This window comes from Excalfactoria chinensis, chromosome 7, assembly GCF_039878825.1.
Source record: "Excalfactoria chinensis isolate bCotChi1 chromosome 7, bCotChi1.hap2, whole genome shotgun sequence".
Lineage (NCBI taxonomy): Eukaryota > Metazoa > Chordata > Aves > Galliformes > Phasianidae > Excalfactoria > Excalfactoria chinensis.
In genome coordinates this window covers 18,009,331-18,033,063 of record NC_092831.1, presented here as the reverse complement: position 1 = coordinate 18,033,063, position 23,733 = coordinate 18,009,331, and the positions used below count along the sequence as shown (strand labels likewise).

Sequence of the window (23,733 nt, the reverse complement as noted above, 5' to 3'; positions counted from 1 at the left end):
AGCTCTCCCTAGGGCTCTGCCCACCCTGAAAGGAGTTTTTGGGTGTATGGGGCAAATCTCTCCCACTGAGAGGCTGAAAAGCAAGTTGTCAGGATTTCATTATAGGGCTGGTCCTGTGCCTCCCACAGAGCCCCAGCAAGCATCCAGGAGTAAATAGGCATCCCAGCTCCACAGCAAACAACATCCACTCTCTCAGGACTGGGACTCTCATTCTGGGACCAAAACATCCCAAACCTACACTGTCTTTTCTTTCTACTGGCTTCTGTTCCTTTTTCTGCAAGTCAGGTCTGGTCTGCTACTCTAAGCCCTCACTAAGGAAACAAAGCAAATCAAACTCTGCTTTGGGCCTGGCCAGCATCCTGCACTGCAACCTGGGCTGAGCATCGCGGGGAAACCATTCACAGCTACAGGCATTTCTCCCAGTGCCTGCACCTCTCCCCAGAGCCAGAACTTCACCACCTGCAGCCTCGCAGAGCAGCATGACCAACCCTACACACAGAACAGCCTGTCCCACAGCAGCGGGCAGTGATCCTGCCTGGGAGACACTGGGAGATAACAGATCCGCGGGCACTGCTTTCTTATTTAGGGACATGCATGCACATATCTTTTTTAAAGTTAAAAGTAATCAGGCTTTTCTTACACATGTTGTTAGCAAAGTGCCCACCAATGGGCATCATTGCTTTCTTCCTTTTTTTTTTCTAAATCTTGAAATCAGTATCAGCCTAAATTAGATTTGCACATGGTAAAAGATGTTTACTTTCAATAGAACCATATTAACTAATTTGAGAAAATAACAAACTTTGACTGGAAAAATATTATAGTATTTTTCACTTAAATGGTAAACCTAGACTGAGGGAACTCACAAGTTCAGGGATTCCCCATAATGACAATAAATGTTGAGGTATAATTAGTAATATTTTTGAAAGCCAACAATTGTTTCTTGAAAGAAAGGTACATTTTAGTTTCAAACTGGAACACAAATTACTGTATTTTTCTTACAATAGTGTTGAACTTTTATTTGAGGTTCTCTGTTTCTGAAAGCAGACATGATGGATTGAAATAAAAGATAATTTATTGCAATGCTTACTTTCAAGTGCAGAGAGAAGCAGTGTAATTGTAATTTACTGTAGCTGTCAAGGAAAATCTATCACAGATGACATTAAAATGACTTATTTTGCCTGAGCCACTTATTGTTTAAATGTGCATAATCTGATAGAAACAGATTTTCTTTAAAATCTGCTTTATATTGTTCTAAATTAATATCAAAACATATACTTAGGAGTTAAACACTTTAAACCATTTATTAATACTTTCCTCACTACTGTTTTTTCCTAGGAGTTGGAAATTGGTTCATTTAACAATATCACGTTTGTGTTTTCTAGCTCCATACACCCACAACAGTTCCACATATCTAAGCTCAGTGGCTAAAAAGTAGACAGACTTCAAACCGGGTTTGTTTCTGTCTGAAAGAGAAATGCCACCAGTGGTAGAAGGAATACAGGGCCTAATTCTGTTCCCACTGGGGCTGACTGAGAGTTTTGCCACCATCTTCACTAGGAACATGTTAGCAAAGATTCCAATTCTTCCTGCTGGATTAACTCCTGAATCCATGTAACCTTGTTTTTGCAACTCCTAGGTGATGCGACACGGAACTGCTGCCTATGAAACACTGCTTCAGCTACTGAGTTTCTACAACAAAAAATATGTTATGATGCAAGCTGATTTCTGTAATACAATTGCTTCTAAACCATTTATAGGAAGCAAATAATCTGATTTTTGGTGCCTAAGATACATTCTTGAGCACCCTTACAGAAAATATGGATGAAAGACACCTAGACAAATCTCCATTCCAATGGGCCTAAACGTTCTCAGGTGTTCACAGTCTCTAAGACACCCAAAAAAGAAGAATTTGATAGATGGATACAAACGCAGAAAGCCGAGTAACCAGAAACACACAGCTTCACCCAGCGTCTTTCGGCAGAGGCGCTGTTAAAGGGGTTCTGAACAAACCAGCACATTTAAATCATCCACACTGCAAAATCTTGAAAAATAGAGTTAACGATCTGTTATTTCTTATGTAGGATTGGACATTTACTGGCTTTGATTCATCTGCTTTTAGAGGGAGCACTGACGATTATATTTACACTCTGCAAGTAAACTGACCTCCGTAACAGCACAGTAAAAATTCAATGTCACATTCAATTCTGTTCTTTTTTTCTTAATCATTCTTTTTTTTTTTTTTTTTTTTTTCTTCTTTTCTTCTTTCTTTTTTTTTAAATACAGCTAGAATTAATGTAGTGAATCTGTAATGAAATGCATTATCCTGCATGGAGATTTATCAGATTTTCCAATTGAATGCCATGCTTTGCTCACACTAGCTGGAGTTCACCTGCATGTTGGTGTGGCGTGTGGCTCCTTTTTGTAAAGAGTTAAGTTGAACACAAAAAAAGGGAACAAAGGTCAGCACCCAGCCGCCACTTGAATGTGAGATTTTTCTTTTTATTCCCCTTGATGTATACTAGGCTCTGTGTTATTAGTCTTAATGATGGAAAATTGTAGTGTTGATACAAATCTTTTTTTCAAAGTAGTAGGCGGGAGCTCCATTTGTTAGTAAGTTTTTTTGTGACTAAAAGCCATGGACAGTACATTTATGTAGCAGTAAAAGGCCTAGATGCTCTTTCCATAGCAGAGCTAATTATTCCTACTGTGACCTTACTGATCTACCCTGTTCCTAGTACATCTCATCTGCACGCCTGTTCCTCTGTGTAGATGGTGTCAGAGAATATGAAAAACCCTATAATGAAACCATTTTCATGATGGAGAAAGGCTACTGGAGTTGCACTTGCTACAAAGAGGCTCAATTATATGAGTAATTGTGATAATTTTCTACATTCATAGCCTTCAATGGGGAAAAAAGAATGAGAGCCACAAAGGAAAATTACTTTAACAAGAAAGTACAGAGAGTAAAAATGGAAGAAGAGACAAAAAGGGGGAAAAAATAACCAGAAAAAAAAAAAAAGTTTAAAAAATAGATCTGGAGGGAGGAATAGCAAGACAGGGAGAACAACAGAAATGCTCAAAAAGCCTATGTGCAGCTGTGTTGCACAATTAAATTGAATTTTTTTTTCTGCAGTTGATGAATGTGACTACTGCAAATGTGCCTCTGTAGTTAGCTATCATTTGTTGTTCCGTGACAGGAAAAGGATAATTACCTCTCAGAGAGAATCAAAGGCTGACATGCCCTTTAGACACAGCCATGAATGCAGAGCTCGATAGAATGCTTGAATAAGAATCTAGTGTTCTGTGCCCCCTTCTACTCAAGAATAAATTTTGTTAAAATGCAAGAGCACCACCAGTAAATTTGTTGAACCCTAGGTGTTCAAAAATATGAGGTGCATCTATCGACTCATCCCATTTGCAAAAATAAAACTACATTTTGAATTCACTTCTATTATATTCATGGACAGTAAGATAGTGAGATATGCATTAAATTTCTTTTCCCAGTAGGGGTCTGATTCAACATTTCCTATGAAAGAACAGAAAGACACTATCCTTTTTCTCCAGGCTAGTTAGCCTATAATTTAAAACTGTCAAAAACACAATTTTATACAAAGTCTTCAATAAAAGCTTCTCAGATATAACCCAAAGAGGTTTTACTAAAGTTTGATTCAGACTCTGTTACAATATTTTTAAAGCTATAAACACATCTGACTGATATTTTGCCGTTTGCTTTTTTCCTTAAAGTATCTGAAGATTTACAAAGAAAAATAAAGCAGCATCCTTTCAAGGTGACTAAGCCTTGCAGCTTTTAAGTAATCGCAACATATTCAATAGGATGCCAGGACCATTAACAGCCCAATGAAGTATTGCTTAATGAAATGTATAAAATATGTGTCTTTTTAATTAATTAATTTATTTATTTGCAAACATTTTAAAATGATCTATAGGCACCTAAAAAAATTGAGCACAATTTTATTCTAAACTGCTAGAAGAAGAGTCACGAGTGATGGCTAGAACAGATACAAAACAGGGATAAATCTCTTAATGTGAGCTTTCTTCCTTATGACGTTACTATGTGCTGCTCTTTGTAAGATAAGAAGCTCTCGAGTTAAATATTTTTGTGCTTTTTAAACAAAGAGACTTATTTATGTTGACTAACTCCTTTGTTCATTAATGCTATACAATGAAAACAATGGCTTCTAACTTTCTTACATCATTAGACAGATGAGATATAGTTTCACAAACAATTAAAAAAAAAAAAAAAACAACCAAAAACCCCACCACAGATTACATCTGTTAATATAAGTCTACCTTATGAATATCTTTGATTCTTTCCACAGTTATCTTTGCTGAGCCTGGTGTAACTCACTTAAAAAATAAATAAATAAAAAAATAAAAATCCCCCTTACCCAAGGAACAACATTATAGCTTGGCAGTTCACATACTGATATCAGACTGAAATGATGGTTTTGAATCATAAAACATGTCATCAGCTTTATACCAAACCTCCAATAACCTTTGTCCCACTTGCCAGCCCTCCCTTTACTTGTCAATATAAGGCTTACCTGATTGTGTTTCCGATTACAGAGAAGGGAGCCCCTGGTCTGCAAGCTGCAATTGCTTCATCTCTACATTTCCTGGCAACCTCCACTAACTTTTGACCAGATTTATCCACACTGCCCACCAAAAAGGTTTCAGAAGTGTCACCATGGTAGCCATTGTAATACACCTAAACACATGCAGAAATGTAAAGACAGTTTCTTGTTTTGCATCCAGAAACAGATCATCTAAACTAAATCTGTTCTTTCTAGGAATGAGCTACATTTTGCAACAGATAGGTCACCGATAGGCTGCATGTGCGAGAATGAGACTGGAAAAGCAAAACATCAGAGGGAGGAAAAAAAAAAAGCAAAAAAAAAAAAAAAGCAAGCATGAAAGACTGCAAGGTGCATAAGGGCTGCCAATTAAAAACTCGACAAATGCAGAAGTTGTGCATGACCGCCTAGCAGAGCACAGGAGGACACATGGATGATGGGTGCTGCTCAGCTATGGGACGGGAGCATGCCAGAAGCTAGGAGGGGGCCATGGGGTCACTCGGGGCCAAGGGGGTCCCTGGGATGGGATGGGGAGAGCTGCCAGCCCATCAGCAGTGGTTGGGAGACCTATCCCCATGTCCCCACACCAGTATGGTGGGGTTCTGCACAGGCAGAAGGCGCAGCAACCTATTGTACTAATGACCTGCTGACTTTCTGTTTGGTTGTTTGTTTGTTTGACATTTCATAGACTCAGACCTCAGCTCTCCTGAAGTCCCCTCTCAGGCAGAGTTCTGCAGCACAGTGTGGAAAGGGGTTCTGCAGCTCTGCAGTACAGCGGGAGGGACACAACTGTGGGAGCAAGCCAAATTTCCCTACCAAAAGACAAATTGTAATGCAGCACAGTTTTGATCTTCTAAAACATTTTTTTCCCCAAACAGTGGACAACTATCCTCCTGGGACTAATGACTCACCAAGACTGAAGCACTGAACTTTTGCCACTTGCAGGCTATTTGTGAAAGACACAGACTCACATTCCTTTTGGTCAATTGCAAATAGAAAAAAAAATAAATTGGCTACAGACGGTTTATCTCAGGGCCAGGTTTGTGTTGGGGGGAGATGTAAAGAAAATGCAGGCAGCTGCCGGCACACAGCACTGCACAGGACAGTGAATGGCAGCGAGGATCCAACTTTGTAGCCCTCCCGGCGCACACCTCCCTCTGCCAGCTGGAGCTGCTGCTAGATGTGCTTTTACAATTTAATGCCTGCTGGAGAGGTTTCACTCCAGCCAGTTCATACGTAAGCCAAATGAGTTCAGTTGTAGCTCTAGCAAGTACGGTGCTTAAAAACCAAACAAAAACATTACACTTCATCATCCCGGAGAAATGAATACAGACCTAAAACACTGCAGAGCTTAAAAATAATTGCATTTACAGCTGGCTATCAACTGCAATTATGTATTTTTAACATTAATAAACTACAACCACAGCAACTGTAACATACTAATTCCTTAAAAGTCAATGAAAGATTTGAGTTGTAAGAAGCTTTACCTGCCAATAGCTGGCTGGAAATTGTGCAGTGCTGACAGTTCACTGATGCATAATGCTTTTGTTTCTACACTTAAATACATTCTAAAGGCTACATGATGAAGCCAATAAAATTTGTATTTCACCTATGAAATTCTACCATCTTAATTGTGCAAAAATAGATTTTTTTTCTTCAAATAATTTGTATGTCGTGCAAAGTGTTTATAGTTAATAACCAGAATATTATTTAATCATTTTATAGAACCTGTATGCAATTATAAACAATTTGTTGTGGCATATTTACTTTGATTTTTACACCGTTCCCCTGTGAAACATCCCAATTTTGCTCATTAAAAATAAATTAAAAGATCAATTAGCAACACTGCAAAGTAATATTTCTTTCTTAAATTGTTTGGAACCGAACAGTTCTCAAACACAGCACAGTTTGGTTTCATACGGTATAAAATGTTTTCAAAGACAATTAGCAATTCCTGCCCTTGTGGGAATCTTCACAATCATGGGAAGTTTGAGTTTTATTTTGTTTTTTGAGGGTAAACAGAACACAGTAAGAATATATTTTCCAAAAGACCACTAATATTTGGTTGTACATCTGTTGTAAAGCAGGGTGGAAAAGATGCATACCCCGCATTAATATAAAAATATCTGGGTTAGTATATCATGGAAAGGATCTGTGATATGAATCTGAACAGTTGTGTTTCTTTCTAAATCTAAGGAGTTGTTATTATTATCCTGACAGATGAAATAACAGTAACAAAACTACCAAATGGACCTGAATGAATTATGAAGAAATGAGACGTTAAATCCTTGGCTGTTGTGAGCTGACTTGGTCTAGTAAAATGAGCAATGCTACACCAGTTCACCACAGTACAAAATTAGGACCAAAACATAATGTGAAAATGAAAGATCACACTGTGTGAAGCTGGCAGTCAGAATTCTACAATTAGAAAGTATGGAGATGGAGAAGAAATGACAAGGAAAAAAATCCCCAGAACAACACAGTTCTGGATCTGACGTGTACATGGGAAAAGGTCAGTGACCCTTAATGTTCATAGGAAAAGTGATTTAAAAGCTGGAATCTCATGCTCGGAGGTAAGTACAACTGAGATTTCTTCCCTTCTACTGGTATGAAATTTGGGCCCAAGAAAAACAGTATTAAGTTATCAAGAGTTTTTTAATGATTAAAAAAATCTCACTCCTATGGTGCTCCTTTGTATGTCACATATTGCAAAATAAAGGCAGAATTCAAAAGACATCTGCGTCCATATTAAAAATAAACACCACTTTGGGAAAGTAAAAACGTGCAGCGAAAAGACAAAAAGCTTCTGCAAGACACAAATACAGTGCGCTGCCTATATGAAACGAGAATTAAGTTCCAGTTTCCGTATTTTCCTGCTCCCACAAAAATCCAGACGGTGTTTATTTAAGTAGCTGTAATTGACCATTCTCTGGAAATATTAAGTCACGGTTATATCACACTATTTCTGTTTCTGTGCAAAAGGTTCAGGGCTTTTATACTAGAAATGGAACACAACACTACCTTCGGGGATTTTAATAAATGTAGGGAACACTGCTAGCAAAAGAGTTGCTGTCCAAATAGACTGACATACACAGGCCAATGTAGCCTCTAATGACAGAGTAAGATAATGACAGGCCCCACTCAAAATCAGCAGGAAGAGGAAGATCAATCTTGGCAGAGTGAAGGAAAAATGCTGGCTTTCTTCATGTTAGCTCATCTCATACATATCTATCTTCAGCTGCTGCCCAGTACTGCGGTGCTCTGCATTAACTACACAGTGGATCAATAACAATTACACCTTCTCAGAAACATGACACATAGCAGGATTGGGTTGACATTTCACTTAGGCCAACATTGATCTCAGTGCATCTGATTCCAGTCCTAAATTCAAGTCAGGCCTGGGTCTAGCTGGAATAAACACACAGTTAAAAACAAAAAAGGAAACCAGCTGCTTGTGCCTTGCCTTAGAAGTAAACAGCACATCCATCTGTGCGCTCCCCATCTCCCATCCACTATTCTTCCTGTTGCTACCAGGAACTCTAAAGTTGATCAAAGACTATTTTTTATATGAATTACTCACCGTGACATCAATGTTGATAATATCTCCATCCTCAAGAGGTCGACTGAAACAAAAACAGAAAGGAGAAAAATAACGGTGACAGACGGTTCCCAACAAAGGGAACATAAGAATAAACACCTAATGACACATACATAAAATCAGAGGGTAGAGATTTTGTGACGGAGGAAGGCAGAGGAAAACAGAATAACCATTTTTAACATTCATCTCTGACTACTTTGAGAACAAGTGTAGCTGAATATAAAATAATGAGAAACAACTAGCAGGAAAATATATCAACATCTGAAAAATCCACTATTATGTTTATTCTTTTTCTCTCACTAGGGTTTGTATTTTACTTTGTGAGTAGTTGAATGTGTTGCAAATGATGATAATAAAAGAACACATAGACTCAAATATATTTATTCCTTACCCTACACTTATTTCACTGGAGAAAAAAAATCAGAATTGTTCTCTGTACTGTTTTTTATTTATTTATTTTTATTTACCACGCACTGAACTCTAAAGGCACTATGCTGTTTCGTTTTGTTTTTTTTTCCCCAATATCTGGACAAATAGGATAACATTACTGCTGTTCTCCTTCAAATACACTTCTATAGCATCTATCAGCATTATGCAGTAAGATGATGCGCATCTGCAATACATCTACATGCGACATACAGTTAAGCTGAAATATGTTCAGTATTAAACAATTTATTAATTTCAGTTCAATATTTTCATTCCTGGTAGTAAAATATATATTACTGGGGAAATACCTGTCAGGAATACCATGACATACCACGTTGTTTACCGAAGTACAAACAGATTTTGGAAAACCTCCATAGCCCAGAGGTGAAGGGTAGGCATTCTGTCTGATTATTTCATGATGAACAATGGAATCTATTTCTTCAGTTGTCATGCCAACCTGAAATATCAAAAATAACATTCGGTTAAAAAAGCAAAGCTAGCTTCTCGTATTTACTGAACGTGATTGCAGCCAAACATTTCAATGAAATCTTGGGTGTTTCAAATTCACTGCTCTGATACAAGACATGAAACTCTGATACACTTTAGTGACATACTGGACTATTTTTTAAAGAGTACAAGGTTTTAGACCGAGGACGCAGTAGAAACAAGCACTCAAAGGCTCTTAAAAAACCTAAAATATGCTCTACTTCCTTCCAGTCCCTTTTTCCACATTTCCTCTCAGAGACACCAATTTTCCATGGCATCTGGTTTCAGTAGCTGCTACAGAAATGGTTTTCATGCTTCCAGTCCTTTGAAACATACTACTTTCCTCTTTTATTTGTAAAATAAAGGATATTAATTCTTTTTAACTGTCTAGTCCATATAATATTATGCACTTGCACATTTTATGAAATAGTTCTGAGCATTCCTTCATGTTGTAAAAGACCTAAATATTAGAGTTCATATATTGTATTTTACTTCAAATTGCCACAGGTTGGATGGCCACACTGAATCTACATGTACTTATCCATCATTTTTTGGATTGTTCACTTTTATGCTTGATGCTTTCTAGATTCATCTTTTACTCATGATTTTACATACTAAAAAACAACAACTCATAAATCATTTAGCTATTTTCTGGGAACCTGTGGAATGGAAAACAAACATGCTTAAAATACCATTCTTCTAGATTTTCTTTTGGATCAACTCTGTCTTGAAATGGTTAGAGCTGAAATTTGAGATTTGGTAGGGAAACCTCCCTCCTTAAGAAGAAGTGCCTTTGAGGGTTCCTGTGCAAATTGATTTTGATTTGAATGAGTTTTGAGCCTTTGAAAATCATACCTCATATGCACATGCTACAGCAGCTATGATTTCTGAGGACATTTTACTAACACATGGAACGCAGGTAGGCTGCAATGCAGAAGACATACATTGCCGTATGCTGAAATATACAGCAATCACATACAGAGAATACAACGGAGTACACTTGTGTCTTCTGCTGAGGATAAAACTGTGTCTATTTGCTCAGCTTGCATCTTGCTCAGCATGGAAGCATGGCTGGGTAGATGAAGAGTGATGGCAACATCCAGGATGCAATTTGGGGCTTCCGTGCAGCTTCCCTGCTCTGCAGCAGCTTCTTCACACTGTCTGAGCCCAGTGCTGCAGCCAGCAGTTCTGGTTCCATGCAGGTTTGTTGCTCCTGCCTTCGCTTACCCATATACCACCTGCAGCAAAAAGGCAGATGGAATCACAGTGCACCACATTAGGTGCTGTCCCTACCCATGGAATTCAGTGCAGATTCTGGATGCCCAGTGGACAATGTTGTGCTGCCTGCACGGGAGACTTAGGTGCTATAAAAAGTTCTGCTATTAGTAGTACCTGTTTTACTTGACGAGGCACCTACAGTGCACCACAGCCCTTACAGGTGACCAGGCAATATGACTATTTAAAAAAAAATAAAAAAAATCCATGTAATAGAACATGCTGTTCTATTCTCAAATCTCTTCCTCAAACCTAGGAAGTGCTATCATATATAACGCCACATGTTATTTTGAAGTCTAATGGGAAGCAAACGGCAACAGCAAAAACACATGCTCAGCCCAAGGTGCCTCTGTATCCAAATGTTGTGATGCCACTGTTGTCACACTGGGGACAAGTGGGCAGATCAAGGTGTGGACACAAGCCTGTGTGGAGGGTTGTGTGCAAGGCAGGTTCAGCAGGACAGCAGAAACAGGTGGAGAGATGGGGCTCTTCAGATAAAACAGTAATGCAGTCTCCTTTACAAGGGCAACCTAAAAGACCTTAGTTTGCTTTGTCCAGGTCCCTGAAAGCTGTAGTAGCTCTACTCACCGTATGACGGGAATGGACTCAAGGAAAGGCAGGAAGCAGCTTAAATTAAAGAGCAGGGCTGGCATGAGAACATCTAGATGGGTACAAGCTGGTTGCACAGACACGCTCCTTGCTGTTGAACTGAGGACCTGGGACATGATTTCATTCAGAGCAGCCTTGGAGAAATGCTTGTAGTACAAAGCAGAGCTGGCCTGGGCAGTGTCTCTGCTCTGAGTGCCACTTCCCTCCCTTTCAGCCCATCCCAGCTCCTGGTCATTGTTCCTCTCAAACCTTCTTCTCTCCTAGGATTGTCATGCGTATGTAGAAGCTTCTTGCTATTACATACTGTTTGCAGTATCAACTTCATAATAAACTATATTGTGCTCCCAATGAATGCATTTTATGCACAACAAAAAACGTGTATGACAAAACAGTATTACTGAAAATCTACTCTCATTCATAATTCCCACATTGCACTCTTGAGGTAGAGTCCTATTTCTTCAGATATGTGTATGTTCCCTAACTTTACAGAAGCAAGTTTTAATGTATAAGGAAATAACTGCATCAGGAAATAACTGCACGTAAAATGTTAAACCTGCATATTCGTAAAATAAAGCCTCCGGCAGTTTTGTTACTGGCCACCCCAGCTTCAGAACTAAATCTCTAGGACAGTGCAAGAAGAACAGAAAGAAAACTGCATGGTAAACTGATATATTTATCTCTTTTTAAGTGAATGACATAGATGGAGACTCTAAGTCAATCTCTGTATCTCATGGCTACTTGGCCTATCTTACCCTATTCAGTATGCTATTACATGAAATATCAAGGTAAGGTGAAAAATCACTCCATCTGTCAAAACTTGCAGCAGGCTCCTCCCAGCATAGTTATTCTTGAGAGGTATCTCAAAAAGCATACTGTACAAACATTACTGGAAACCTTGAGGCTTTATTACCAATGCACTCTGGAAAATAGTGTGGAGCGTGGCAGCTGTTTTTTCCAGCAGCAGTTCAAAGACTTGTGCTGTGCCAACCCTGTGGGACAGCAGAGGTTGAAGGATGAAAGGGAAGGGAGGCAGCAGCCTGGCCCCTTGGCCTTGCACACACACAAAGTCAAAGAGCAGAATATGTGAGGACCACAAAATTACAGGAAAAAAAAGGTATCACGGGCCTTCTGAGAAACTCATTTGATTTGGCACAATCCAAACAGAAGGAAGATTACAGAGACTGCACTCGAGCCAGCAGCTCAGACTGCATAGATTTAAAACATAGAAATAAGCAAGTAGGTACATCAGGAAGTGAATCAGAAATTAATAAGTCCTTTCTTCAGTGTCTGTGTTAAAGTTGGATGCACAATAAGGACAGCCAAAAAAAAAAAAAGAGACATAGGGAATAAAAAGCAAGTGAAAGCATAAAAGACATTCAAGCTGTTTGGGGACTTACGTAATCATTACCTTTAAGCCCTTTCCAGCCAGAAGCAGGACACGACGGGCCAATTGACAAGCCTGACGAAGCCCTTGAATCTGATCTTCATTCTTAATTTCTATGTCGTCTCCCCAGTCTGGTACAATGCCTGTCGTCACATAGTCTGGCTTCTTTATGTGCTTGGAGAAAAAGGATTGAAAATGAAGATCAGAAAACTGAGCATGACAATGGGATCATTTTCTCAGATACTGCCTCCTGCTTCATGGCAGCTTGCCCTTTCTGTCGTAGTATCGACCTTCCTAAGCCATCAGGGCAAACCCTCAAGGCTGCCTCAGTATTGCTTCCACTGCCCTTTTGAACTTAACATTGCCTGGTACTACTGACTTGTGCAGTCTGTTAACCTCCCTGTGCTGAAATCCTGAGGACTGCAGCCCACTTTTAGCACAGTCTCAAGTTTTAAAACTGTGAGAGAAAGACTTAGAACCTTTTATTTTCTTCTTCAGAGAGTGGTACATCGTACAGAAAAAGCATCTGAACGCTGCAATGACCTGGACAATGCAATTAGATCCTTAGTTTCTTGCTCACACAAAACTTGTGCTAATTTTCAGGAGACTGGTTGTTTCTTTTTTGTGTGTTTTTTGTTGTTGTTCTTGTTTGTTTGTTTTAAGCCTAGAACTCTAGGATTTAACTTATTTTAGTGTTTTCACTTTTTAATCTGGTTCTCAAACTACATGCAAACTTGTCCATCTACAATACTATGTGAGGATATCCCAATTTCTGTGAGGCAGAAATTGTAATAAACTTTTTTTTTCTGTTTGCATAGAAAGCTCTCGGTCTTCACAGAGGTAAAATTTAATTTCTGATTATTTTATTTTATTTTATTTTGAATCCACAATAATTTCACAACAAGATAACACCACACAGTGAGAAAAATGCACTTGGTTTCCACAGGCTCTGGTGATCTCACCAGTGGGGTGGGAGAGGTCTTCACCCACTAGAGTTGGGCTTTGCATCAGTTCACAAAACACAGAATCAGGCTGGCAGGGCAGGAGGCAAAATGACCAGTTTGGCTGAATACAAGACCACACAACATCCCAGTGTGGGGGTAAAGAAGAGCAGTGTAACCTATTCACTCCAGCAGGACTTCAAATAAGAAGGCCATTGTTGTTTCTACTGGTATTTCATCACTTTTTCTCTGGCTGAGTATAACTGTATCTTTACCGAATTCACATCAACAGAATTTCAAATGTGTATTTCATTTGAGATAAATGGCATATCAGCCTTTACAACATCCTGTTGAAACGTATACCATGAAACTTAAAAGGAAAAATTACATTTGCTGCATTACCCACTGCATACACTACAGCACCTCCACTACCTCCTTGGAAGGCACACTTTCTAACTGCTGAGACCTGAACCTGTTGACCCGTGAAATTTGCTAAAGGAAAAATCCAAAGCAGCATATGTATAAACATCTACACCTACAGTTTCACAACAAAATACTGGGGAAAAAGCAAATGTCATCTCAACCTGGTTTCTGACATACTCTGTGGCAAGTGATAACTTTATCCTCAAGTTTTCAGAGTTGAAAAATTTAGACTAATTTCAAACTGTGTAAGCACAGTGATCTGCGAAGAATACTTTTTAGTATGACTCTATATTTCTTCTTCTTTATCCTAAAAGAAGTAAGTGATGCAGTTTTTCACCCTTTGAAAACATATAAAGCATAAAACCATATGCTTCTCCCTGCACACAGAGCTTCCATAGCTCCTTAGGTGTCAGAGCCCTACATTCAGCATCCCCATCTGCTTTCCTAAATAACACTTTTTTTTTTTTATTTCTTGCCCATGGAAATATTTTGCACTTTGCACAAGAAATCTATAATCATGCAGAAAGTACTAACACTCATCCAGAAAAGCACTGCTTAGGAAGGACAATTTTTTGGCTGAATGAAAAATGCTTTGAATAAAAGAGATAGTTGAGCTGCATGCTGTAAATAAAGAAAAAAAGAAAAAAAAAAAAAAAAGGAAACCAGAAGTGGAACACATGTTAAAATTAAATGAGAAAACCTCTTTTGGCCCCAAAATAAATAAAGACAAAAATATATGTTGGAAGAAAAATAATATCTAGAGAGAGTCAAGATTAATTTGGAAGGAACAGTGGGGCTGTAGGGCAGCTACTAGCAGGTATTGTGTGCTCTCATCCTGAACCTGATTCAGCAATTAACAAAATGTTCAGGTAGATATAAACATTTTTATAATTAGCTTACTAGAGATGTATACAGAAAAGGACTCAGATGTTCATGAATGATTCCTAATGATTTTTAGTAGGACTGTCTATAGTTGTCCAAAAGGAGAACCTGGACTAGAAGCATTAAGTGCTGACAGACGACTATAGCATTCCATGTTTACATGAATGTAACTTAACGAGCCCCAGGTTTAAACTCTCTAATAACTACATATATCACTCTGTTTAATGTGGTAGGGAGCTGAAAACTTCTCTCACTAGCGCTGTTATTTCAAATACTAGACTGCGTCATAGGACTGTATCCAAACCTTTGAATGCACTTGATCAGCTGTGCAGTCAACTCCCACACTGACTGAAAAACAGATTAGATAATGACAATTGCAGTACCTCGGGAACTGGATGAGCTGGAGAAGCCGTTGCTGGCCAAACTACGCTATAAACAGCATTTCTTTGTCCCTGAAAAAAGAAGCATCTCCGTTGTTGATTGCTTGATTGCCTGTGCAGGTAGACACGATTGCATGAAGAAAAAATTCTGAGGCAGTCAGTCACGGAACCTGTTAGCAGATAAGTTGGAAATGGTTAACTTCTACTATCATGTTACAAATTGTAAAATGTGAAAAAAGAAAGGCACCATGTAACATGAACTGCAGAATTTGTGTGGTAGCCAAGAAATTCAAATCTTGTACCATTACACTATTAACATCAAGAAGCACTGAGAACAAAAAAAAAAAATAAATAAAAAAATCACAATGCATTCCGTCAGAGCTTTATAAAATATTATTATAATATATAGTATTATTATCTGTTTTGGTTTAATGCATTAAAATGTATCATAGTGAAATTCCTCACAGCCAGGATTGACACCCAAACTGTTTGTAGCAGTTTGTACAGCTAGAAGCTGCACTGTGCAAAGCCTGGGGAAAGGGTAAACAGCGGATAAACTGCAAGAAATTAAAGAGAGAGAGAGAAAAAAAATCCACATTGATTTCAGACATTTTCATCCAAAAATTCTCAACGAACTCATCACACATTTGAGCTCTCATCATTTGCCTCAAGATTCAATGTTTGGGTTCAGTCTTAGCCACCTCCTGCCTTAGCAGGAAGAGAACAAAACATGAATGATTTTTAGTCTTGGTCAAGGGCAATTGAGGCCACTGAGGCCTGTAACTGCCTTAGAGTATTTGAATGAGATTTCCCCTAGTTCACATGGGAAGTTGGGATGGCAGTTCCTGAGTAATCATTGCTCTCACTCACTTTTTGGGCAATGATACATTTTGCCAACAAAAATAGGCATGAAGGCCCAACTGTTGTCAGAAAGACAACAGAAACATAGTAAAGCATCACAAAAGATGACATTAACATCAAGACAGCAAAGTACACTAAATTTGAGAGGATTATTTACTGCCAAATTAAGCACTAGAAAACATTGTTTATTTCCTTTGCTAAAAAGTTCTATTATCTAAACTGCAGTTTCTTTTTTTTTTTTTTTCCCCATGACGAAACCACTCATGTAATAGTTAAATTGCCTTTGAAAGAAGTCATACGTGTATAAATAAAAAAGTAACTTTCCATGGCAAGTAACCAGTATGAATAACTAATACTCAGTGAAAAGAAAGCACTTTTGTTTAAGGAGAGGTTACCTGAACAGCTTTACATCACAGAAATGAAGAAATTTGTCTACTGCATATTTTTAACTATGTAAAATTTTTTTTTTTTTTTTTTCCAGGAGTTTTTTCAGTATCTTGTCTATTTACTGTGCATTCCTTCCTTTGGCTACACTTACCTTGTCCAGATGTCATATCTCTTCCCATGAACATCTGGCTTTATATATAGCCCTTTTACATCACCCCAGATACACAGAGGAGTTGAACTACAAACTTCTTGGGCCCCAAGATAATGAATGAAAAAGGTTTGCTTTAGGCTCGTTCCTGCGTGTCTCTGTACACTGGACAGTGCTAAACTTAGTTAACAATATCTGAATTTGTGTAACACCTGAAAAGCTGTAGAGAATTTTACTCAATGCAAGATTTTTGCTGTTTTAAACTGTTCTAAGTAATGAGGCAGAGTTGGAGGATGAGGTTCAGATCCCGCTTTCAGCATAATCTGGGTACCCTACTGACAGCCCCCTGCTTCCTGAGGGGACAGAGTACCTCTGTGGAAGTGAAGCTGCCCCATTAATAGGGAGCTGGCTTGGACTGATGTTCTGTAAGTTATCATCTCACCTCTAGCCTCATCTCTTACTACTTCCCCAGCACTCCCTTCACAAGGAAAAAATCTTGTCCAAATGAAAAACAAAACCCTGCAGAGTGCAGAAGTTCATACAAAGAGCCCGAAGCATCCTACAACTCCTTTGAACAGCTTGCATGCATTTTGGGAAGCTGAAAACACAGAATCTGCAGAGGTGACAACTTCTGGGTCTTCAGAGGCAGCATGTTACAAAGTGCAGCAGGAGAACCTCGCTCTCACCACAGCTGATGGCACTGCCCCACAGCTCTGCACCCATTATAGATAAAGGCACCGAAACCCACACACATGCCTGTGGGCAGCTGAAGTCCACATGGTCACCAATAGCCTAGGTTGTATTTCCAGTGCTGCCTTTTCACTGCTACACCACTGGGCATCTGTCCGGCTGGGAACATTGCTCACTGGCAAAATAAAGGTGTGTGCCTGTAAGTTATTAGTCATCGGAGCTCCGAATGTCCCAAATCAACACATCAATCTGATCCAGATCTGTGGGTTTAGGTCTATCAGCCATCCCATGTTCAGAAGGGATACCTTCTTATTGGGAATAATTTTTTTCCTCTCTGTTCCCCCAAAGCCACACCATGAGCCTTGTCACAAGTAACAGGATAATGAGGTACCGCGGTCTGTTGTTATCCCACTAACTGCTCATTATCAACCAGACGCGCACAAAAATACCCACCGCTCGAACAGGTGAAATGCGACAACCAAATAAATATCACCACAGTACGATCTGTCTCCTAGAGCACATCACAAGAGTTACAAACACTGAATAACTAAACCTTTGTTTGGAACAATACAAAATTATAAGAGAAAACATTCTCCTTCAAAGTAAAAATAAAATGGCATTAAAATATAACGACATTACTGTTTCATAATGAAAATCTGGCCTCCATCCACTTCCTTCCATAAGAAGGCCTTCCTCATGTCTCCACAGCTCCTTTTATTTTCAGGCTCCCATATTCACAGCTAATTTGATATAGCAACACCATCAATCACTGAGACAGCAGCAACTGGCCGTGTGCTCCGCATCACCCCAACTGCTGTGCTGCTGCCGGCCCCTCCACCCCAAGCAGCTCCTGGCATCCTCTGATGGACTTCTCCTGCACCGATGCCTGAGCACATCCTTTTTGTGAAGCTTTCTCTGTGCATTAATTGCTGTGAGATGGTTCATAAAGGCAGGATTTAGGCAGCTCCCAGCAGAACTGCAGGCATCAGAAAGCTGGGCAGCCTGGAACACTGCAGCACAGGCAGGATGAGAGCTGCCATCTGTGTCTGCCTTTTCTCCCCCAGCAGCAAGGTTGCGTCACTTACCACGAATAACAGAATATATTTACTATCAACTGCAATAATGAGAATTATTATCGGTGTTCCTGAAATCACATCAGCAGAGATGATGCTCCGTGCGCAGAAAATTACAGACAACTGCTCCCCCGGCTCCGTGGTGAATCCCACTGTGCAGGCTGTGTGAGTGCCTGCTGCTGGATTCCTCTGCGCACCTCAGACTTTAATTTGTATTAATCATATAAATACGTGCTGCGAGCTTTCGTGAATTACCAGATGGATTTATCTTTTGTGGAAATCACATTTTCTTTTCCTTTCAAATGAGTCAGCCAAAGGGGCTGAATACAGAATTCAAGTGTGATGATGGGTGGGAGCATTTTAAGTGACTGATTTTGCAGCACAAATGTGCCCTATATTTATTAGCCTTTTACTCTAGGTCTATTTTAATTGTTATCTGCTGCACTGTATAATGAAATGCTCCCATTTCACCCTCAGAGCAGAGAGTTTTTTATGTGCATCTCTATTAATGACCCTTAATTAAGTTGATTTTAGTCATTTAAATGTGATTTTCCTCTGGTCAAGAAGTATTTTTAAAGGGAGATGCTGGAAATGAACCCACGGTTAAGCGCTTCTCTAACACCTCTTCCCCAACAGTACCAGCAATCCCTCTGCTACATTTTCAACAAGGTGGGGAGAAGCCATGCTAAAAAAACTGTTTGTCCGTATGAACCATCGAATGAGGCTGCTAGTAAACAGTTTTTTGGTATTTATGAAAGATTTCAGGTTTCCCAACCATCAGCAACAACATTACCAAAGGCTAAACTTCATGACACTTGGACGCTACAACAAACACATGGGCACACAGCAAAAGGGAAAAGAACTAAAATTAGAACATATGAAATATCGCCATAAAGCCTGTCCTAACATCTACAGAAGCACAGTAGCAAAATCATTTAGATTTACAAGAATTTCCCATTAAACTGATTTAGGAAATAAAGCAACTTGAAAGCAAATTTTGTCTAGGATATATAAACACTGGGAACAGCAGGTAACTAATTTTTAAATATGTGATTTAATGTAGTTTATCATTAACAGAAAAAAACCCACCAACAAAAAACAACAAATTATAATAACCATGCAGATTTTCTGAGTATACAGGATTTTATCCTCAAATACCAAGAAATTTTTAATCTGGCTTGTCAGGACATCTATTATATCAATCATACCATTTTGCTTTTCATTTTTTTTTGAATCTTTAAAGCTTGCAGCAAAGTGTTAGAAAACATGATAGGTGGTAACACATGAAATCCAATCTATGCAACTAGATAAGGTTTGATACAGCTTTTTATCTTTAGTTAAAAAATGCTCAAATTTTTAAATTTGAACTAATGGTTGTGTCTTGATAGACCTTTATTTGTAGTTGTAATTACAACCGTCTTAATAAAACACTGACTTTGTAATCCCAGTATTGCAGAGGTAAATGTAAGCTTCAAAAACAGACTGAAAGATTAAAGGTTCTCTCCAACTCTGTGTAACCTGCATAACAGAAGAGCTGCTCACATTTCACAAGCAATAACCTGCGCATTTGCTAAGATAGAAAAAAAAATGTGAAAGAAAGAAGAAAAAAAGAACAACATAGGGAAATGCCTCAGGCACAAGTTGAAACTGATTGGGCAAAGTAGAAGGACAAGAGCCCTTGAAATTAAACAAAAGCAAATTCATTCTGTTGACAGATGTTGATTACATCAAAGCCACAAAATAAGATTTTTCTTTTCCTTTTTTTGTTTTTCCCCCCCTTTTTTTGCAACTAATACCTCTGCATTCTCCATACATTAAGGATATAACATGTCTTAATCAACACAATTCAACACATAACAGTTGCTACATTTGGCAAAAGTATATTGTAATGAGGCCTTAACGATAGGCTTCTCTAAACAAGAGTGTATTCACATGGTCATGTCTGCGCACCCGTGCTGGTCACGCCACCATCAGCCCCTTACTTCCAGGGGTTAACTGCTCTGGCAGCCAAATAAAATACAGAGAGAGCTGTGTAATTATGGAGACAGTCAAAGGGCAGACTCTATTTTGAAATCTATTTGCACAGACAAGGTCTTCCAATTTCGCTTACAGGAAACAAGCTGGTAAAGGGGTCTCCTCCTCTCCAGATGCTTTCCACACTTTTTTCCCACATCAGGAAATCATGGACATGGACACCATGCAGCACTGTTTCCTGGATTACAGGACTATGTCATTACACAGAAAAGAGCAAAGCCACGCTCGTGAGAAATATTTCCTCCTAATTGCCCATATTAGGGGAAAGCAAAACCTACTAGGACTACTGAAAATGTGACCAGCAGCAATTTGTAAACAGGACGCAGCCATTGTGATGGCACTGGAAAAGAGAAAACAGAAACAAAATGGTAAAAACATTCTGGTTTTAATAGTGTGACTAGGGAAATGAAATATTCATTAGGGTAGACGTGACTTCAGTTACAACAGCAACACACTGGTAAAAACCTTGACAGCAACACACTTATGACTGTACCCTGACAAGCCAAAATCAGGACCAGCATGTTTCAAAATCTGTATTCAGACTGGCATTGTTCAATTTAATTATTACAGTCAGTCAGATACTGATGACAGAAGTTGTTTGGTTAGGGAACCAAGGGGTTGCTGGTCTCATTGCCCCACAAGCCCCGCTCCCTGTTCCCCAGGCCTCCTGCAGCCTGTCAGGTCCTCAGCACCAGCAGCATTCCTGGCTGATAAAAGTGTTGCCTTTACTTCACAGAGAGAAGAGCCTAGTAATTTGTTTGCCATATACTAATACAAATAAATGTTTTAATTGGTTGGAAATTTACAGACTCCGTGGAAATGCATTCTTGTTTGGCTTTTCCTTATTATTACTCACTGTAGTCTGGCACGCTAAGATGATGAATCAGATCCTTCTGAATAATGCAGTTCTTCTAAATTATTATTCAATCAAACCTATGGCCAACAAAATAGCTGTTCTGCAAGTTGGTAAACTGGGAAGCCACAGAGAATCAGAACCTCTTCTATTTACAGGAAGGATGACAGCCTAAGGGTACTTCATCCCAATAATAACAACATTCAAGTAATAGTGTCCAGGTCATGACAAGCTGTGACCCTCCCGTAGCTCCGCCAGGAAGTTGGCTTGGTGCCACCTTCTATCAGCAGCAACCCAGAGTACAACTTTAACAAACAAGGCCAAAAGGAAAAATTAATTTTATATCCTCCAAAACCCCTTCAACCAATTCCCTGAGCTCTTGTGTATACAAACACGCACACAGTCACACCGAGGCAGTGACTGAGCACAATTCTGATGTCATTAAACAGCACTCTCATTTTATTATGGGGCTTAAAAAATGCAGAGTAGCATCTAGCTGTATCTGAATTATATTTATGCATATACCAAAGGAAATTAATCGCCTATTACTTGAAATGTGACTGGAATGGAATGCTTAACTTTGGAAACAGGGCACTGTAGCTCTCCTGCGCAATCTTCTCTCCCTGTGCTGTTTCTACTGAATCTTCCCTCTCCAACAGTGTAACACAAACAGAAAATAAACAGAAAGTGCTGCCTAGAATACCTCAGCAAATGAGTCAGATTGAAAAGCTGGACAAAGCAATATTAAGAGTTTCACACAGTTAATACCAGGGGAATTTAGGCTCCAAATTACAATGTCTGGTGAATTTCAACTTCTGTCACTAGCAGGAGAAACATTCCTCTTCTGTTACTACATTCCTATATTAAATAAATTAATTTATCATAAAGTCAGTAAATCAGAATGAGAAACATATCTGCTCAAGTCTGCATGTTAAAAACACCTCTCAAACACCTTCTATCTGTCTTTGGGTTCTGCAAAACATCAGAGGAATTACTTATGCTCGGCAGGTTAGTTATTGCACTCCCCACTTTGATGCCGTAGGGGAGTAACAGCTATTGGAACAAGTTAGTCAGTCTAAAAATAGCAGCCATTTCAGATTAAAAGAATAAGCCAGTCCAATAGCCCTCACACACACACGTACAACATAGGATCTTGTCGTTAATAATCACCAAATCCTACAGGTATAAAATCTGCTCCGGTGCTCTGGGAAACAAGATTCAGCTGGTATGCTTATGTGCTGCACTCATGCAGCATTAAATATTGCTTGCAGCAAGTTAATAATAAATCCTACCTTAATATTTTACTTTTCCATCAGAAATCGGAAAAATATGTCTGAACCACAGCAAAAACTGTTTTTTACAAACCCTTTCAGTGGGTGAGCAGGGCTGCTGAAAAATACATAATATTTGCTCAGAAAACATAGGACTGCTCTCAAACTCAGGATTTTCTGCATAGGTTGAGGTACATGGAGAAAACTGATGGTTAGCAAGGTTTTCTCCATGCAGAATACAAGACTCCTTGCAATAAACAACAGCTGCCCAATCTCTAAAGGATACAAGATAATACCTGCTTATTATTCAAGAATTATCTCAAAATGAGAAGAAAAAAAAAAAAAAAAAAAGAGAGCATATATCATAAGCAATTTAGGAAGGAACATCTTAATAAAATACATTACTACTCATTTGGTAAAAATAACAGTGTTTCTTGCCTTTTGCTGAATTTTGTTACTTGCATTACCCTGTTTCCACTTGAAGATGGAAGTTTTATTAGGACACTGAGTGTTGTACTAGAAAAAAGATGCACTTGTTCTTTGCTGGAATGGACAGTAAGGTTGGAGCACTACATCCTGTTCACTGCACTTCAAAATATACAAGCAAGTAGTTGTAAGAGCTGACAGCTGCCCCAACTGCACTGCTGTGGTGTTTGAGGAAACATGCTTTGATTTTTCCCCAAGAAGATGCTCTGCACAAGGGAGATGCTCCAATCAAGAGCTTGCTGCAGATAACTTCTAGCATCCTTGTTAAAGCATTTATTTTTAAACCTGTCAGTCATCAGGATGTGCTTTTAATGCATAGCTTGAAAGCTTATTCATAAATATGTGACACTGGGCCACTGAATGAATTATAATGATAGGATTATGGATCAAATTTGGAAGAGTATAACGTCTGAGAGCTGTTTTAATTTTTTTTTAAATACCTTTCACTTATCTCCTTGCTTAACATTTACAAAGACCTCTTTCTTATCATAAAAGTCCCTGTTTAACAAACAGCGATACAGAAAGAAGCTGTTTACCTTTTCAGAAGTACCAACATACATCACTTATGACAAAAAAAACAAGCACTCCATAAGAAATGCTCAATCACTGTCAATCATATGCACTAAAATATACATAAACCAAAGCATGTGGTGTGAACTATATTGGATTCAAACTGAACACAGAACTACAACTATAACAAACACGAAACAAATAATTACAAGTGACTCATAGGCCTATTTACACATCTCACAAAACCACTGGAAAGGTGGGTAACCATAGAAACCTGACAGCCTAAATTCAGTGTTTTAAAATTTGTATTTAGTTTAAAATGCTGAAAATGATGTCTCTATTTGATAAAATTCATATTTCAAAGGCTTCAGCTTTTGTTTTGATACTTAAATGCTTAAAATTATTTCCTCTGTTACAAACA

General features: G+C 38.7%; 1 protein-coding gene across 3 annotated transcripts in view; it reads right to left on the bottom strand.

Moving 5' to 3' along the window:
- The window catches only part of METAP1D (methionyl aminopeptidase type 1D, mitochondrial), a 43,161-nt gene that overhangs the window by 4,818 nt on the left and 14,610 nt on the right, over positions 1-23,733 (bottom strand). For 2 of the 3 annotated variants that reach the window (XM_072341389.1, XM_072341391.1), the window contains exons 2-6: positions 15,003-15,169; positions 12,398-12,547; positions 8,928-9,076; positions 8,176-8,218; positions 4,566-4,729 (exon numbers count right to left, since the gene is read on the bottom strand). In XM_072341389.1, coding sequence (XP_072197490.1) covers positions 4,566-4,729; positions 8,176-8,218; positions 8,928-9,070 — 350 coding nt within the window. In that variant the 5' untranslated portion in view covers positions 9,071-9,076; positions 12,398-12,547; positions 15,003-15,169. Of the gene's footprint in view, positions 1-4,565; positions 4,730-8,175; positions 8,219-8,927; positions 9,077-12,397; positions 12,548-15,002; positions 15,170-18,170; positions 18,330-23,733 lie in introns of those variants that run through there. The other variant, XM_072341388.1, reaches the window with a different exon arrangement.